Raw genomic sequence first — 20,679 nt, forward strand, 5'->3', positions numbered from 1 at the left:
TATTTGTTAAAATGGGCCAAGGTGAATTCAGTACAATAGCCCATAATCTTTTTCTTAAAATTTTCTATAAAAAAGATTCGATTTTTTTCGATAAAAAATATTTACCATTTCTTTTCAAAATTTTTTAATTTGAAAAAAAACAAATCGATTTGTTTTAATTTTTTTCATAAATTTTTTTAAGAAAAAATATTGATTTAAATTTTTTTTAGAAAAAAAATATTTTTTTGAAAAAATAAATTTTGAAAATTTTTCAAAATAAAATCTCAAAATTAACAAAATGTTGAGACCTATGTATCCCCTAAGTCTTTTTTTTAAGTTCACAAAAAATATTAAAATAATTGATTAGAATTTTAAAAAATTATTTTAATAAAAAATATAAAATTAGAGGCTTAATAAAAATAAACTAAAAAGAAACTTTAGAACTTTAGGTTTTTTTACATCTCTAATTAGCACCCTCGTATCTTTTAATAAACATTTAGAATATGTTTGGAATTTGGATCGAAGACTATCAAGTCTAGAATGTGTAGTACCAACAAGTCTAGAATGTGAATACATCTTATTTATGTTAATAAATTTAATTAATAGAAAAACTTATATAAATGAATTACTACCGTGACTACACTTTATAAAATTGTAGAATGACCAAAGTTTACACACAAATATAACTAAAATATAACAAATGATTTTTTTTGGGTTTAGTGGATATGTATGGCGTAAATAATTTTGAAGTGGCTGATAATATGAGATTTTATCGTAGGGTTATTAATTCATGAAAGTTTCAATTATACAGTCATATAATAAAATTTATGGTTTTTATTAACCGTTAATGCATAATCTTTTGTCTCTTCTTTTTTTATGATGTTAAACAATTTGGCACATAATTGAAGAAGCTTGCATCAAGTTGTTGGGAAAAACAAACGTAAAGAAATTAAATGAGTACAATAATATATTGTTGAGAAAAAAAATCTGATAAAAAATATCATGATTGTTGTCTAATGATAACAAAATAACACCACATAAAATTTTTTTATAAGACATAAATGTCTTTAAAATGTTTCGTGGCCCACAATACATTCAGACTCTTTAAAGTAAATATTTGATCAATATTCCACAACAGGCTAACACAAGAATAAAAAAAAATTGAAAATAGTCCAATATAAAATTAAAGTGTTTCTACCATGTGCATTTTGTAATGAAGAACAAGATTCAATATATATATTTTTGGTCTCTTTCCTCCTTTATGATTATAGACAATGTACTTGAGGACCTAAATGAAGCTACATGGAGGAAATCAACGACAAGTTCAAGTCACGATTTTAGAATAATTTTTATTTTTATTTGTGTTTTTTTTTATGTATGTATAGTTTATGTTTTATTTTAGTTTAGTGGTGTAAGTCTAATATAGACCTAGAGAATTAACCTTTTGGTCCATTTTAGGAATAGTGGGAATTATTCTTTTAAATATTCTCATAAGACTTTCATTTTTTAACTTTTATATGAAATATAATTTTCTCGAATGAGAATGATAAGTGAGTTGAATCTTCTTTTTAGTTGTTCGGTTCCTTGAATCTTATAAATAGTTTTCTTACCATTGCGATGTTTTTCATTGATTTATCAATCTTCTATGTTGTGGTTCTTTTTTCATCTTGTTTACTTTTCCCTTTTCATTCATCGCATGTGAAATCAACTACTAGTATGTCCATATCATTTAGTTTTATTTTATTGCATTAAGTTAGACTCAAACAGATTAATGAATCCGCCAATTTTAAGGTATAGACTTTAAAATTACATATTGGTTCAAAATTTTAAGACAATAAATATATAAGTCACATATTTTATATATTTAATGTTTGCTACATTCATAATCAATGCAAAACTTAATTACTCATACTAGAAATTATAGATTGAGATACTCAAATAGTTTGATCGATCATATGAAGATATTTCGTGAAAAAAATGTCAACAATTATTTAGACAATAAATCTAATTTGTTATGATTGCAACAATAAACCAATCATGTAAATACAATGTAGTTAAAATTAATAAAATTAGGATTGACGATGAACATCATATTGAACAATATATTAGTAGACATCTTTACAAAGTTAGTAAGTATCAATTTGTTTCAAAGTTAACTAAAGAACATGCTTGTAATGATCAAGCATGTGTTAAGAGAGGATTAAACTTGGAAACTCATCATATTGAGACCATAAACTTTTGGAATCTATTTTGTAAAGGCAAAATTTTACTAATGAGGAATTACATATACTTGACATAAAGTTTCCCAACTCTATATTCGTAAAGATGTGCTTGAATATATGTGTCATAAACTTGTCGACAATCATATGCATGACCCATCGATCAATGATTTACCACAGGAGACTACAATAACAAGCCATTAAAGATTGTCACAGGTAATAAATTAACTAAGTTCAACAACATTTAGATTTAAAAAGAAATCCAATCCATCACTTTTTTGTTGGGTTCAAATTAAATCCATCATTTTTAAATAATCCTAAAAAGAAAACATCCATAATTGTTCAATGAAAAACTAAATCCAAATTTCATATAAACAGCCAATGAATCAAATTATATTTTTAATTTCCACGCAAACTTAAAAAAAACAACCATATGAAATAGGATATTGATGATCTCAATCTAAATATCTCTCAATCTTTTTTATTTCACATAATTTTATTTAATTTTATTTTCCAATTTTTTTGATTTGGATGGAAAGTATATATTTTATATATCATACATGTAAAATTTTACATAAATATAAAATCATTTGATATGTTATTGAAATACATCAAAATTAGCGTCGTATGTGTTTTTATTGAAAACCGTTAATCTTTATTTGTAAAATTTCGCATATATGATTTATATGAAATAAATTTTTATTCTAACGAAAAAATATATAAAAAAAAACTAAAATTAAAAAAATAGAGAGAATTTAGAGATATTTAAATTGAGATTATCCAAACATATTTAACCATTATCATTTTCTTTTCCTTTGCTACATTTCTTATTCTACTACCCTTTGTTCTTTATCATGGAAGGCAAGGTCCTCTGTTATTTTTATTTTTTAGTTTTTATGTTCTATTATGAGATCGGATTATGTGAAATTTTTATTGGGGGTAAAGAAACTTAATTTTAAATTGTTTTATAGTTTCTCCTCTTGATCTTGGAGGATAAGGTATTTTTAGAGAACTTTTAGGACCTTGTGCTAATTCCCTTAATAAGAGTAAGTCTTATCTTACCCTTTTTTCATTTTAGACATTAAATATTTTCTTTATAATGAAAGGTTGGTAATATTTGAAGGAATTTGAGAATGAAAAAACACAGTTCAAATTTAGATTTAATTGCTTACTGTTTCTTTTTATTAAGATGGGCTATACTATTCATTGCATTCTCTAATTACTTTAATTTCATCTACTATTATTTATTTATTTTATATCTTTTTGTGTGCAATAACATCTTTTTGTAATAATTATTTGTAATATGTATCGTAGATTTATCAACACTGTTTTTATATTATGTGGTTCTGCATTGCAAAAAAAAAAACTGTGATTTTTAAGTTAGCGTCGGATAAGACGACACAACCTGCAGTATGTTATTTTGACATGAATCGTAGCGTTAACGATATCGATGTTAGATAGTGTTGGATGACGAAGCACTGACACAAATGATTAACTTCGAGTCTTTTAGTAAATCATGACACTGACTCTAAATCAATGTTGGCGTCCAACTTTTGCTTTTTTGTATAGACTTTCAACGGGACGCTAAATCTTATATTTGACCAACTCCCCATTATATTTCCAATATTGATTTTGAGAAGGATTATGTAATTTAACGATCCACTCATCTCCAAATCAATTCTTATACATATGCACATATATGCCAAAATAATTATATATTTTTAGTTTAAATATAATTTTACTCATGTAATTTTATTTTATTTTATATTTTAATCACTCATAAAAGTATTCTTTTTGTTTTTAGTCTTAGAAAATATACCCTTCTTATTTTTAATAATTAATATTTTATATTCAGTCCTTACAAATATATCATATTTTATTTTTGATTCCTATTAATACTCATTTTAATATTTAGTTAGAGAGATTAAAATAAAATATTCAACATATTACAGAAACTAATTCTTATATAAATAAATTTTAAAATAATTAAAAATAAAATATCAAAAAATCAAAATGTATCTTTGTAGAGACAAAAAATAAATATTAACGGAGACTAAAAAAAACATATTTAAATGGAAACTTTATAAATAGGGAGGGGTCTCTACATATTTAATTATAACCTCTTGAGGTAGGAGTTGGAGTTGTGTTATAATATTTAGCTATATGTTTTCATATATCAAACGAAATATTAGCTTGATTAAATGGCTTCCCTATTAATAGATTACATGGTTTAAGCACAGCATGCACAATTTTATCAGTGTCTTTTATTAATGGATCAGCCACATTAATATTTTCAGGTGAATGTGGCATTTCAAAATTTGAGTAATCTAAAAGTAACTCATCCTCATCCCCTTCAAGTTCAGAAAATAAATTTATGTCAATACTATAGTACATGCATTAATTATTATTGTTTTACCAAATAACAAATAAAATCATACATTTTCAAATTAAACTGGACAACCATTACATATAGTCAAACAATTGTTGTCTATACGTAATGGCTACATTTGAAAACTGTTCCATTTGTTTTACTCTTAGGCAACATTTTAAATTATTGGCAGTTATGACAATATTTAAAAAATATTGTTTCACATGCATTGAATTAATGTTCCTATTTTTATATTATATGCAGCATATATGAATAGTGAGTTCAAAGAGTAAAGAATGTTATATTAAATAATAGACAACACTAACATATAAGACATCTGAAAAAATGTTATTAATTCTTTTAGATAATGTTTTACTTCTGACAACATTTTTTAAGTATTGCAAAAGATAATAAACGTGATTTTAATTTTTAAAGTGTAAAAAATTATATATTACTAACAAATCACAGTCACTTTCAATATAATTATAGTTAAAATCAAATATTTTTAATAATTTAATGATTATGATATTGATTGTTAATATAGAAAATATTTAAATTTATAATATATATAAATCAAATGATATCCAACTATACATATTTGGCAACATATATAATTTAGAAATTGATATAATAGTGATGTAACTTTTCATGTTGTGAGTATATATTTATTAAACTCGTTTTTATTTCACATTTCATAGTTAAAATAAACCGGTGATGTTTCTACTTCAGATAAGTAAAATCTTAACTAGTTTTTTTTTTTTTTTTTGACAAAACAATAATTTTTTTATTACAAGTTATCTTATGTAGAAGTATTTATGTTATTATACAATAGTTGTATTTTCAACTTTTCTTTTGCCGAAATTTTTTTGTTATTCTTTTCCTTGGCAAATAATTGAAAAATTTATATATTTTTTTAAAAAATAAGAACTATATTTTTACTCTTTTAATTTCCTTTTCTTTTTGCAAAAAATGAAGGATTAATTTCTACCTCTTTTCTTTATACAAAATTCATTAATAGTGATCGGTCAAAAAAAACCATTAATAGAGTCATTGTGGAAGTAAGTTACTATTCAATTGTTTGAATAAACTTTTTTTTAATTAACATTTATTATTAAGTAATTTTAAACAGTTTAATTAAATATTTATTATTTCAAATACTTATTAAATATAAGAATTGAATAACGGTTCTTTTGACCGTGTAAACAAATTGAATGATATCAGAATTTAGAAAAAGTTATAATGAATGTCACGGGTGTGTTTGGTTAGAGGAATTTGGAGGGGAAGGAAAATAATATTTTTAGAAAAGTATATTTGGTTAAATTTTTAAGAAGAAAACAAAATTCCTTTTTAAAAGGACTTTTGTTCTCCTTCTATTTTTTGGAGGATTCAGATTTTGGAGTGGAGGGAGTTTATAACTAAACAATCATTTAAATTTTATCTTCTTCCCTTGAATCAAACACAACTATTAAAATCTATCATCTCTCATTCATTCATTTGAATTGAATATATTTTTATTTTTCTCTCTCTTTCCTTCCATCGAACCAAACACATCTTTTAGTAAAATGTGACCCAATATATGAATAAGAAATTGCACTAACAGTAATTTTTATTCTCTTTATCTCACAATAATTGACTTATTTGTAAAAAAAAAGTCTCAAAATGAATGACTTATTAATTTATAGAGATAATTGTTCTTACAGTCCTTTAACTTAATTTCAGATAACACTTTGACCCTTTATCTTTTTTTCCCCCATTTGGTCTCTTATTTAATTTTAAGTAAATAATTTGATCTTTTATGTTTTAAAATGTTAACAATGTTATCCTTTTTTTATAAAAATTCTTCAAATTTTTCAAACAAAACTCATAAAATTAAATAAATTACCAAATCAGAAAGAAAAAAAAAATAAATGACTGAAGTGTTATCTAAAATTAAGTTAAACATGCCTAATTTATAATGCAATTTCTTTCAATTGTACTATTTAATTCATATTAATTGCATCATTTTTAATGCAATATCTCTCATTCGCTTAATTTATGACATTAATAATACACTAATAACTAACATGGATAATTTAGTAAAAACAATATTACTCCTCTTTCATTTATACATTTTTTTTAGTACAAAACTTATATACTTTTTTTGATATATGTGAAATAATGAAATGATTCAATTATTTTGAAATGCAGTGAATACATAGTACTCTTTTGAGGCAATACTATTAAACTTTGATATTATTTTTGGTTAATTATATTTTTTTTTACATTATTTTTAATAATTCAATCAATATAGTTAAAACAAATGTCAAACAATATTATAATTCAGTCAAAAAAGAGTAATATTAATTTATCAATGTTATAATTCATTCAAAAAAGAGTAATATTAATTTATCATATTATAATTTACTTTTTTTGTCATACAATAAATATCTTAAAAAAATAATTATTTCAAAATAAATATTATTTTCATGCTTCAATGTAAAATTAATTTTTTTTCTTTCGATGGTATCCTATAACTAATATTATGTATATTATTCTCAAAACAACATATTCTAATTTACTTACATATTTTGAACATAAAATAATAAAAAAAGAGTAATTGAAATGTAAATCCCCTTACAAAGCCACATCCTTACATGAATAAATGAATAATTAAAAAAAAAAGTACAAAGTAATGAATAAGATTCATAGTTGCATATGCCTAGTAAGTGCTTTATGTGGTAGATCAGAAGGTGGAAAAATGCTGAGTGCAGGAGATGGAAAGTTGATAGGTAGAAAGGGATCTCTTCTTGAGGATGTGTTTTGATTAACAAAATTATTAATATTAATATTTCGATTAAGCATAACAGGGACAATTTTATGTGTGATTTGTAGTAACGGTTCAACTTCATTAATATTAATATTTTTAGGTGAAGGAGGCATTTCAAAATCAGAGTAATATGAAAGAAACTCATCATAATCATAATCATAATGATAATCATAATGATAATTAGGAGTTTTATTTATGTCAATACCAGTAATTAGGAGTTGTTGATTCCGAAGAAAATCACTTTGATCAGTGATGAACATTGCTTCACCCTGCAAACCAATTGAATTTCCAGTTCTAATAGTAAGCAAGAATCCTCCAGGAACTGATTTCTCAATTACACCGCTGAATTTCGTCCCTGCTTTCAACAAATTCATTGGATTTTCAACATCTTCATATACTCTCTTTGAAGATGCCATTTTCATTATTCAATTCCTTCAAACGCTACCACTCATTATTTTTGTTTCTTATAGCACAAAAAGGGGAATACAAGGACAAAATGGGAATACATGCATTTATTATCATTAACTTTTTACAAATTTAAAGAAAATATACATTTAATATCCAATTGACTTTGTCAATATAAAAAATATTATATTGTCAATAAATTTCACTTATATTAAATAAAATTCTATAGATATTTGATAAAATATTTTAGAATTAATATAAGTAAAAAGTGATACAACCGTGTGACGTGTGCTTCCGTAAATGACAAGGAAACAATCTTTATTCAATATAGAGAATATTTTAGACTCACATAGCACGGAACCATTAAAGTTAATGTAACAATTTCTATATTGTTAATATATATTTATTAAAGTCATTTTCAATTCACAGTTAACAAAAATCAAAATAACTATTTCAGACAAATTTTAGTTTTTATATTACAATTTATTTATATTTTTATGTAGAAGTAGTTATATTAGTATATAATATGGTTAAATAAATTTAGTTTCAATAAAATTATTTTATAAATAGTTTAATTTCTTCTAAAACAACACTATTATTCAACTTTTAAATTTTTAAATAATTATTTTTGAATATATTTAAAATATTATAAAGCGTTCACCCACCTATATTTAGAAGTTTTCAGTCCAAAACAAATTAAACATAAATTTTCTAAATATTATACAATCAAGATAAAATAAATAAAAATATGAATTTAAAAATTAATTTTATATTTATCTTTTATAAAAAAATTATTATAATATTGTAAACTTTTTATAAAAAATTTTAAAAAAAATATATTTTGATATTTTTACGTGAACTAAAATTGTTTATATAGAAATTTTGTTGATACTAAAAATAATTTTTTTACAATTGACAAGGATCGATAATTTATTTTTGGTAAGCAAAAGATCAATAACTTTTACTTAATACTACCGATAGCTTATATTTATTTCGGTCAAAATAATAACTTTGGCATTATTCGTAATAATCTCAATCAATGAGTCAAAACATAAAGCAACATTAATTCGGTCAAAAAAGAGTAATATTATTATCATTCCTGTAATTTATATAATTATGAAATACTATTAATTAAGTTGATGTATATATTCAAAATTAATTTACCGATTTATTTTCAACATAACATTATGAATATATTCAAAATGTATATCTAATATAATCATTCTATAAACTAATATAATAATAACATAGTTTATAATCATTCTATAAACTAATATAATAATATAATCATTATACCTATATATATATATACACAATGAAAAAAATGGGATATGCATAATTAATATAAAATAACTTTTTATTACTGACATTTAATAGCAATAATATATTTTGTCAAATCATCTATTTCACTAATAGCTGTCAATTACCCTCCATAGTATTAAACTCCTCTTAATAAATCCCCTCCCAACCCTCTTAATTATGTGTCCTTATTCAGATAATTTTATTTAAAATTTTAATTTATTATTTTATTATTTTTTATGAACTTAAATTAAAGAGTTTTTTGGAATCATTGTTTGAGATTTTTTTTCAAAAAAAAAAAACTGAAAAAAAAAATTATTGGAAAATTTTAGAATATCTTTTTTTAAATGTCAAGGAAAACATTGATTTTTTATTTTAAATTTTTTTTTTCGAGATAATGTTGAAAACTTTTTTTAAAATTCTTTTTTGTAAAAGTGGTTCTATGAACCTATATAATTTGGGGGGTTTTTTAATTTTGAGGACTTCCTTTAATGAAGTATTTTTAGTCGTAGAATTTTAGGTGTTTCTTTTCTCACTCTTAATATTTTTAAATACACAAAATATACGTTTGAATTCATAAATTTAAAAGTGTAAAATATATCTCTTGATTAATCAATCGAAAAAAAATTAAGGACTTTTGAGAAGACTTGTAAAGTGAAAAAATAAATTTCTTAAAATCTACTTGTCTCTCCAACGTATCAATTGAAGTCAATAAACAGGGAAGTTATAAAATTAACACCTCTAATAATATATTCATTAAGCTCATATAAAAAATCATGTGATTTTTTTTATTTTAATCTTAGTCTTATGCTCATATTTTTTTATATAAAAGTGTTCGTTAGTAATGCACACATTTTTATTACCACGTACTATTATTTTTAAATAAGGAAAAAGATTGTAAATTTCCTTTAATATTTATTTAAATAAAATTAATGTAGAAAGTGATAGCAGCTGAAAGGTGCACAACTCTCGTCGAAATTTTTGGTCTACTTTGAGCTAATTTGAAAATGTTCTGGTGTCTCTACGACACTCACTGTAATATAGGATCAAGAATTTCAATCTTAAATCTTCAAATATCAAATGTGACCAACAAAACTTAACCATAATATGATGGAAGCACAAAGAAAATGAGAAATGTTTAATACCATACGGTAAAAAAACAAAGAAAATGGTAATTGTTTTACTACCATATAGTAGAAGCACACAGAGAAAGCTAACAATGACTAAAAAGAATAAAGTTATAGTGAAATATCTCATTAAAGCATCTTCAATCTTGAATCTACAAATATTATACAATCAAATTGAAAAATAATGAAAAATCACAAATTTAGATTCAAAATGATAAAGAAAATTTGGAAAAAGAATATAGCAGAATAATTATTATGGCTATGATATCATATTAAGAATCATGGTTGAGTCCAAGAAAGAGAGAAATAATTAAAAAGAAAAATAAAACTTGAAATGATTATTTGAAGAATTGTTTTTACAATTAAAATACGATGCATTTTTATATAATGTTATTATTGTAACTAACCTAACAACTTTCACCTAACTATAATTAATTTTAACTACCTCTAATAATTAATGACATCAAAGTCATTGATTGAAATATGTAACTGATCAAATATACTTTATCGATCTAAATCAAATAGACACTACATCAACACAAAGATAACACCAAAAAACTCAACACTTAGACGAAGACGCAATCACATTAAAAAATAAAAGAAAAATTAAATATGTGTGGAGTCCACTTATTTAAATAAAATGAAGAAAGAAAACATCTCAGAGTGATTCTAGAAGAAAAAAAATATATCAAATCATCTCTCTAATAAATGAAGTAGAAGAGACATATAATTGTATTTTGAGGCGCTTCAGTATCCATATGATAATTCATTAAGAAAAAGATAGTTAAGTAATTTTCTGTCACTTTAACTTTCTTAGTGATTACCTTGAACCCATTCGTTGTCTTTGCATGTGTGCTTCAAAAATATAATTATCATTAATGACAAACTATTACCATTCATCTTGAATAAAATTTGGTATTAATGACAAACCTTTCATTCAACATATGCAATTTGTTTTAGCTATTTCATTTGAAAAGATGATTAACAAAAGTCAAAGGCAATCTTTGAAGTATATAAAAATTGAATAATGCTAATAATAAACTTTTTAACACACATTTTCTTTGGTGAAATTCATATAAATTAGAAAATATATTATTTGTATTACTTATAAAATTTATCTTGAACAATTTATGTGTTATTTCATTTGAGATGACCATTAACTGAAGTCATAGATAATAATATGTTCTCATTTCAAGAGTTGCTTCAAGGAAGACTTTGAAAATCTTGATACTTGATTACGAACGCCACGAGTTCTTACATGTTATTATAAAATGCAAACTAATAAATTGTTGCTAACTTTTTATTGTGATATTTTCTATAACAAACCCGTGCATTACACATCTAATATAGAATGTAAATTATCGATATACTTATTTAACAATTTCAGGTGAAAAATGTATAAAATATAAGATAAAAAGAATAATAATGATGTTTTTAGGACTTGTATAAATATATTAATTAAAACCAATTAACATAAGTATTAAAAGGTACATGTTTGTGGATTGAGCGAGTGAAGTGGCGATTTTGTCTCTCTGCCATGACAACGTAACCATGCATCATGCATTCACACATTCTTCATCTTTCTCTTCTCATCAGGTGGAGTATCTTCTCAATCATTCTCTCTTCTTTTTCATTTTGTAATTGTGATACCAGTTCATCACTTGGGAAAAATCAATCACAAATTGGGTTTGGCTTAAATAATAAACAATTATAATTTTACTTGTGATGTCAATAGCAAGTTCTCATTTTGATGTGTTTGTTTGAATATTTTATTTCTCTTAATAGCCCTGCCTGAAGGTTATGATTCTGGGCCAGCTTTGTAGAATCTTGTGAAGGTTTTGAAATTAGGTTTGTTGGTGAAATAAATAGAAAAAGGGTAAATTGGATTGGTATAGGGATAGAGTGAGCTGAAATGAGTGTAGTAGGGTTTGATATTGGAAATGAGAATTGTGTTATTGCTGTAGTGAAGCAAGGTGGGGTTGATGTTTTGTTGAATGATGAATCGAACCGCGAAACCCCTGCGGTTGTCTGCTTTGGCGAGAAGCAACGGTTTTTAGGGTCTGCTGGTGCTGCTTCTGCTATGATGCATCCCAAATCGACGGTATCTCAAGTCAAGAGACTAATAGGAAGGAGATTTGCAGACCTTGATGTTCAAAATGATCTGAAAAGGCTCCCCATCGAAACTTCTGAAGGTTCAGATGGTGGCATTTTGATCCACTTGAAATATTTAAAGGAGACTCATAAGTTTACGCCGGTTCAAATATTAGCGATGCTCTTTGCCCACTTGAAGACTATAGCTGAAAACGATTTGGGGACCGCTGTTTCGGATTGTGTTATTGGAGTTCCGTCGTACTTTACTGACTTGCAGAGACGGGCGTATCTTGATGCTGCAACAATTGTTGGGTTGAAGCCTTTGAGGTTGTTTCATGATTGCACTGCAACTGGTCTTGGTTATGGTGTTTACAAAACAGATTTTCCCCAAGGAGGTCCTATTTATGTTGTGTTTATCGACATAGGTCAATGTGATACTCAGGTTTCTGTTGCAGCGTTTCAGGCTGGGAAAATGAAGATACTTTCACATGCTTTTGACAGGAACTTAGGGGGTAGAGACTTTGATGAGGTTCTATTTATACATTTTGCAGCAAAATTTAAGGAACAGTATAAAATTGATGTATATTCAAATGCAAGAGCGTGTAATAGGTTGCGTGCAGCGTGTGAGAAGTTGAAGAAAGTTTTGAGTGCGAATTTAGAAGCACCTCTTAACATTGAGTGTTTGATGGATGAAAAAGATGTTAGTGGATTTATCAAGAGGGAAGAATTTGAGAATCTTGCTGCAGGATTATTGGAGAGAATCTGTATTCCTTGCAACAAAGCATTGGCTGACGCGGGCTTGACTGTTGATAAGATGTATTCCGTTGAGTTAATTGGTTCAGGTTCAAGAATTCCAGCTATAGCTAGATTATTAACTTCTGTATTTAAGAGAGAACTCAGCCGAACGCTGAATGCAAGTGAGTGCGTAGCTCGTGGTTGCGCTCTGCAGTGTGCAATGCAGAGTCCTGTTTTCCGCATCAAAGAATATGAGGTTTGAATATTGAAACAAAGCACTAATTCTTATCCTATCTATAATACATATGATATATATTGCATATTAGATTTTCGAGTTTTTCAATTCTAGAAATGCAATACTTACTAAATAACCCCAGTTTGTTAACTAGGTTTATTTTCTATGTTAAGATTGTCTATTTCTCTTTTTTCTATGCAAATTGGATTATAGCTAACTGTAATTTCTCATAGATACTATACATCTTTTTTGTAGTATTTTTTGTTGGCTTGTATTATTCTCCATAAAACTGATGTAATTTCTCTTATTTCAGGTCCAGGATTCTATTCCTTTTTCGATTGGACTTTCCTCTGATGAAGGTCCTATCTGTTTAAAATCAAATGGTGTACTTTTCCCAAAAGGCCAACCAATTCCAAGTTATAAAACACTTACGTTTCACGGCAGTAATTTTCTCCGTTTTGAAGCATTCTATGCTAATCCAGATGAAGTGCCAAAGGGGACATCTCCTAAAATTAGTTGCTTCACGGTAAGTTTTCTGTAGAACTTGTGAAGTATTCTGCATGCCTACACACTGTGATAGTGTCATATATGCTTATGCATTTGCATTTGTTTGTCACTTCTATTCAGATTGGTCCTTTGAATGGATCCCATGGAAGTAAGATGGGAGTTGAAGTTAGAATTCAACTAAATTTGCATGGCATTGTCAATATTGAATCATCTACAGTAAGTAAGACGCTTAATTTTAATCTCTTGATAATACGTTATCAGTTTTCCGAGAGATCTAGCTATGTACATGAACTTTTATTTGTCTTCAGTTGATCGAGGACCATGCGGAAGATTCGGTTACAACGCGTGATTGTCATTCAAATTCTGAAGCAATAGATGTCGAACCCATTTCTGAGACAGATCAAAATACCAATGAATATAGGAAAGATAAGAAGTGTGAGTCTTCACATCATTCTGTAAGTACTTTGTTCTCTATGACTCTATCAGATGAATGCCTTTTTCAATGGAATATTTCACATGTTAGAGATTTTTTGCAAATCATCCTTCAAACACGAAAAGTTGTATAGCTAAAAATCATATAGCTAAATTTTACAAAAAATCGTATTCTCAAACTATCACAGTTGTTTTTTAATATCTGCAATAGTCGTATATGTATATTTTTATCTTGTGGAGATTGTTTTGATTGCAGATATGATTCATGTTGGTGATTTCAGTAAATAAAGTGTTACTATCATGCCTTTTTACAGTCTGATGGTACAAGAAAAGATAAAGCCAACAAAAGGCTTCATGTGCCGGTGAGTGAGAACATCTACGGTGGAATGACACAGGCTGAAATCATAGAGGCTCAAGAACAAGAATGCCAATTAACACAGCAGGATAGAACAATGGAGTTAACCAAAGACAAGAGGAACTCTTTGGAGTCTTATGTCTATGACATGAGGAATAAGGTATAGGTTCAATATCTTAATGTGATTAGACATGGTTTTTGTGATTCTGATACTTAATTTATGCAGTCACATTTCTTTTACTACTATAGACATTGTTATGCTTTGTATTGAACTTGCACAAGAAATGAAAGTAAATCTTTACCCTTGTATATATTTTATGCCAATTATTTACTGCATGGCTTTATGGTTGTATATTCTATCTTTCTTGATGGACTGCCATTTAATGATTGGTGCATTTGTGAATAGCTTTTCAACGAATACCGTAATTTTGCAAGTGAACAAGAGAGGGATGGCATATCAAGGAGCCTTCAAGAGACTGAGGAATGGCTTTACGATGAAGGAGATGATGAAACAGTACATGCTTATGCTGCAAAACTAGAAGATCTAAAACAGGTTATTTTCCTTCTCAAATTTCCATGTTTATTGTGTATACTTCTTGTTCACATTCTCCACTTTCTATAGCTGGTGGATCCAATTGAGAACCGATGCAAAGATGAAGAAGCAAGAGTGCAAGCTACGAGAGATTTGTTAGGCTGCATTGTCGAGCATCGCATGTCTGCGGATTCTCTTCCACCCCAAAATAAAGAACTGGTACAATAACAAATAGATGTCAAAAAATATTATTTTGAAATGCAACTCTTAATATCAGCTTTCAAGTGACAAAATTTCATGTTATAGGTTACCAATGAGTGCAATAAAGCAGAACAGTGGCTAAGAGAGAAGATGCAACAACAAGATGCTTTGCCTAAGAGCTCCGATCCAGTGTTTTGGTCAAGTGATATCAATAGCAAGACACAAGATTTAAATTTGTATGATTTGACCCTTTTGTTTTTTCTTTTTCAAAAGTGCATAATTATAGTTTGTTGTAATCTATTTAGCAGAAGCACTTCAAATTGAAGACGTGTCTTGATTTCCAGCATGTGTTGGTATGAAGTGTCCGACACTAACACTTGTGATTACATATAATAACCTATATTTTTGCAAATTATTATTGGTGTCTACGAGTCAGTATTGGTGTTAGGTTCGGTGTATGTGTATGTATTTGTGTTTCATAGGTGTGATGATTCACTTGGGTATGAATCATAGACCTACTGATGTGACACATTGTTCATCTACTCTAATTAACACTTCAGTCATTATATTATTGATTTTATCTCTGAAGACTAATGAATGTTTTATTTTGATGGGTTTAGAGTATGCCAACAGATATTGAAAGACGAAGGGAAAGACAAGCAGAATGCTTCTAAGCATCAATGAAGACATTGATGATTATGATGATGATACCCTGTGAATTGAAGAACTAAATTTCCATTAGCTGTGTTAGCTTCAGCCAAATGTATATTTTTTTTCTTTTCACATTTTTACCCTGTTTTAGGATTTGAGAAAGATAAATCTAAATATTTCGGAAAGATTTTTTTGGGTATTATTTTAAATTTACACTCTCCTCCCAGGAAAGATCTTTATATCCTTTGATTTAAAACTAAACTTATCTTGTATATATCTATTATTCTATGTTTAGTATTTTCAAAGATGAAATGAAAATACACATGGTTTTGAAATTTCATTTAAAATCTTCATTTCAGTTCCTAAAATACTTTTGACATTTGGTGGAATTTCGTATGGCTTCTACTCGCTCATGAAAATAATGCCCAAAAATTAAGTGTTTTTAACATACGATTACTGCCTAGCAAAACAACCGCACAAGTATACAAAGACTTTTATGAAAATGCAACGTGCGCACAATTCGTGAAATTTATGAGTAAACTATCTGTACCATATAGCATAGCTAATTCAACAATAAAAACAGATTTTTGAGTGAAAAAACTAAAAGGGTACAAGAGGCAAACATTGCATAAACTATTCTCATTAACAATCTTTAACAACTTGTCCATGTCTCATAAATAACTTTTATAAACTCTTCTAAATATTATTTATGCAAATACAATGTGATAAAACAAAAGTCATATAATTGCACATTGATTCTTTCAAGTACTACTTTAAGACTTCCAGTTCCTCCTATAGTCAATTTGAGATAGAAGGAAGGGCCTTCTCAATGTCTTTATTAACTTAAACCTTTTTATATGATTATCTCTCATTTACAAAAGCCTGAATAAGAAAATGATGCAGAATTAGCAATGAAATACAGGATCACCGTGCCTTTTCAAATTGGGATAAAAGCGCAAAGTGAACCAAGTGGTGAATCGAAGCTCAGTGGGTGTAAAAATAAGGTGAATCAATATCACAAGCTACAGTTTCATGGTAGAAAGACCTTGGATCTTGGTGCACTTTACAGAACCACCTAGATAAGCTCATGACAGTGTCTACTTGTGAAGATTGTTTTGGTTTGAAACTCTCTAAGCAACAAAAACCCGAAATCATGTGACCTTACATGCTAGATTGGCAATTCCTTGCCCCAATCCAAACACAACTTCAGAAGTTTATGGCAATTGAAAAGAATCGAACCTATCGGGTAATACTAGCCATAAGATCAACAAGTAAATTACAGGATGCTGTCCAAAAGTAATTTTACGTGGACCTGGCAGGGAACAATGTGTTGCATCAAATGTTTAGTTTCCCTTTTTGGCACTTGTTTTCTTTTTTGATTTCTTGAATCCTGTTCCACTCTCCTGTAAGGTTCAAAAGAGTTCAGGGCCATATTCCATCCAAAAAGACAATAAAACATCAAAATAATTTGTAAGCAAATGTACCTTCCGATAATTTCTATAAGCATTTCGGCCAGTTAACTCCTGCCCACTTTTGTTGACATAAACCTACAATGTGAAGATAAAGATTCAGGTTCTGATCAACTGATACAACATGCCCAAATGTGTTTTTTCCAACAGAAGGTTCAAGACAATCATATGGAGAATTGTAAGAATGACTACAAGGTGAGTGAATGCCGGCAGCAATTTGCAACATTGGTATTCTATGTTCATGTTTAGAAGATAAAAAAAAATTCAGGGAATGAATTGCCATTTGCTGGATCAATTAAAAACCACCAACTTCACATTTTGGTTATGAGACAGTTCACTTCAAAAACAAAAACACGTCCAGGCATACAAAAAACAGCTTTAAATCCTTCATTTCTACCATGAGATGTAAAACACTAATATTTTCTGCATTTAAGTTGTTGTAATGTCTAGAATAATAAGGAATACAATGACACAGTATAATACTGTGAGAGTATGACAGATGTTTGTATTATGGCTAATATCAGATATAGTACTTTAACTATTCATCTTGATGGCATGCGATGTTCAATTTTTTCATAAAAAATTAAGTATCAAGAACCACATTAGAAAATATTTCCTTAAAAGGAAAAAATTGGCTGTACATAATGGTGTGATAATTTAAACTCCGTTTGTAAAACACTTAAATTATATACTACCAGTGTGGTTTTTGTAGTTGTTTTAAACAATATAAAACACCAGTCTGCAACATTTTATGACCAGCATCTAGCAATAAGAATAAATAAATTCAACCAGCTAATAACATTAAACATCCTTCAGAAATTTTGACATACCTTTCTTCCATCTGATCCTGTATACCAATGACCAGCAGATTGACTACTTGCTTGTACACGCCTTTTGCCTGCATCTCTAGGCATACTGGTGCAGCTCTTGGGTTCCACCCAATTTCCAGAAACATTTGAAGGGTTTAATTTGCTTTGTCCATTTTTACTTTTTGACACACTGCTCTTAGTACTGCTTCTCTTTGTTGCTTTCTTTCTACTAGATGTTCCACTGCTGAAAGGAGAAATGATTTTGGGATCCACCCAACCTTCAGAAGCATTAAAGATTTGCTCAACATTCAAATTTTTTGCTTTGCTTCTTCTGCTTGATGAGCCACTAGCGCGTCCTTTTCGAACTACCGGCGTTTTAGAAACTCCTCCATTGTCAAATTGTCCCCTGAAATCAAAACTTAAGTTAATGAGAGTTCCTCTTTAACAATTATCAAAAGATAAAAATGGTTAAGGAAAGAATATAGGTTACAGGTAATCGATATGTGAGACGTTTTGTTGCTGATTCACTCTGTTGACACCTAATGGAGTAAAATTACACAGGCGACTGCGAACCAACTGCTGAATCCTTGGATCCTCATGGAAAAAATAACGATGAGCAGGAGGAAGAGGACCCGCCGCTTCCCATACTTGTTCATCCTTTTGCCATCCAGAATTAAATCCACCATAGGTCGCATTGTGATTTTCAGATATATCAATCCTTGATTTCGGCACTTCCACATTCTTGGCCGAACGAAAGTATTCTTCAAACACCTCATTGAACACAGGTGTAGGAACAGAAAAATTCTTCACCGGAGAAAGATCTTTCCATAAATCCTGATTCCGGTTCACATCAAATTGTGTCTTCCTATCTTGTTCCAATGAAATCAGAGGTGTGCTCCTATTACACAATGGCCCCAATGATGAGGAAGGGCCAACTTTATTTTCCCAAGTAACATCCTCACAAACCAGATCATCATCGTCATCGTCATCAGAATCAAGCAATTTAAACCTTCGAAGAGGACTAGCTGCTAACTTGCGTAACAAGAACCCTCTCTGGCCTGTCTCCAACCCAACAGAAGCCGGAATATCCGAATCCTGCTTTCTTTTTTTCTCATTAGAGTTTATAAACGAATGAGGAGTTAAAACTCCAACACCTTTCAATGAAACTTTAGAACTGCTACATACAGAATGATTCCGAACCGAGGAATGTGCAAATCCTAAAATCACAGAATAAAGACACTTCAGAATCAATCTATTACATAAAATCCTTGAGCAGAAAAAACTAATTTTTTTATAAAAGAAAAATAGCTGACACTAAGCATAACCTAATTCAGCATCCAAAGAAAATGTAATGCATTTCAAATAATGAAATAATTAGATAATAATTTGTTTATAAAATATCTCCATCAGTTCTAATTCTACTACAAGCTAACAAATTCCTTTTTTTTTAATTTGGGAATTTCGATGATAATTAAGATAAGAATAAAAAAATTGACCTTGAACGGGATCCTCCTGCGAAGAGAACTCCTCGATGTCGTCGTCGTCGACGTCGATGCATGAAGGCGGATCGGTTTTGGAGGAGGAAGGGGGACCACGACGGAGGCGTTTGAGAATATGGAGTGGGGGATTGGGTAGGGTTTCGGGATCGGGATCGGAGTCGGGGACTTGTGGGAGCGGGTCGTGGTTGGGGGAGGTAGAAGGAGAAGGTGGAGGTGTGTCGTCGAAATCGAGTCCTAGAGAAAACGAAGGAGCTTCAAAATCTGCCATGGATATTGAAATCCACGGAATGTGAGGGAGGGGTTTAATTTTATTTTTTAATTTTGATTATTAGGTTGTGTATAGTTTATAGTTTATAGTTTATAGTATAGTGTGGATTTATTTAAATTTGGTGCAAAGTGGAGCGAATTAAAATTACAGTGATTTTGGCGGGTGTTTTTGCAGTGATGGAGATTGGAGAAGCTATTGCGGATGATTCTATCATTCATCACCTTACCTCTTTTTTCTTCATCCCACACAGTTTTCTTGGTGAAGGGTATTATGGGATTTCATCTCCTTTTGATTATTTTGATAAATATTTATACGATAAATATTTTAAATAAAAGCTAAAATTTGAAGAAAATATATTATACTAAAACTCCATAATCTTTTATTTATAGGCATAATTTTTTTAGTTATTTAATTAAATATAGATGAATGATAAAATAATTTAAATAAAGAGTAAAAATTGGAAAAAAAAAGTCAATTAAAATTATGCATTCCCTTTATATACTGGTATAGATTTGCCTTCACTACACATTTTTACAACTTTTAAGAAAAAAAAACAAATTTTTTAAATAATATATATATATATATATATATTTGTTACAAAACTATTTCAAATGAGTAGTAATTTTTAGTAATTTCTAAAAAAAATTATTATGGTAAACAAACATAAAATAATTTATCTTTTTTTCAAGCAT

The 20,679-nt window shown here is 28.3% G+C and overlaps 2 protein-coding genes across 4 annotated transcripts; one reads left to right on the forward strand and one right to left on the reverse strand.

Annotated features, from left to right (window-relative positions):
- The first annotated feature begins 11,676 nt into the window (after positions 1–11,676).
- On the forward strand, positions 11,677–16,155 carry LOC101502935 (heat shock 70 kDa protein 16). 3 transcript variants are annotated; one of them, XM_012713222.3, is made up of 10 exons: positions 11,677–11,799; positions 11,989–13,285; positions 13,578–13,790; positions 13,892–13,987; positions 14,080–14,226; positions 14,518–14,718; positions 14,965–15,111; positions 15,181–15,309; positions 15,397–15,527; positions 15,912–16,155. In XM_012713222.3, the coding sequence occupies exons 2-10, from the start codon at positions 12,116–12,118 to the stop codon at positions 15,973–15,975; spliced, it is 2,298 nt and encodes a 765-aa protein (XP_012568676.1). In that variant the 5' UTR covers positions 11,677–11,799; positions 11,989–12,115; the 3' UTR covers positions 15,976–16,155. The 3 variants fall into 3 exon arrangements, with proteins under 3 accessions (XP_012568676.1, XP_004491392.1, XP_073221355.1); XM_004491335.4 differs by lacking the exon at positions 15,912–16,155 and having other exon boundaries at positions 15,397–15,706; XM_073365254.1 differs by lacking the exons at positions 11,677–11,799; positions 15,912–16,155 and having other exon boundaries at positions 11,806–13,285; positions 15,397–15,706.
- A 411-nt stretch (positions 16,156–16,566) lies between these two features.
- On the reverse strand, positions 16,567–20,251 carry LOC101503265 (uncharacterized). The gene is made up of 5 exons (XM_004491336.4): positions 19,717–20,251; positions 18,711–19,437; positions 18,242–18,626; positions 17,427–17,489; positions 16,567–17,345 (listed from the first exon to the last, which is right to left on the reverse strand). The coding sequence occupies exons 1-5, from the start codon at positions 19,985–19,987 to the stop codon at positions 17,286–17,288; spliced, it is 1,506 nt and encodes a 501-aa protein (XP_004491393.1). The 5' UTR covers positions 19,988–20,251; the 3' UTR covers positions 16,567–17,285.
- Positions 20,252–20,679: the final 428 nt, after the last annotated feature.

The sequence above is a fragment of the Cicer arietinum genome, chromosome 2 (assembly GCF_000331145.2).
Source record: "Cicer arietinum cultivar CDC Frontier isolate Library 1 chromosome 2, Cicar.CDCFrontier_v2.0, whole genome shotgun sequence".
NCBI classification, from domain to species: domain Eukaryota; kingdom Viridiplantae; phylum Streptophyta; class Magnoliopsida; order Fabales; family Fabaceae; genus Cicer; species Cicer arietinum.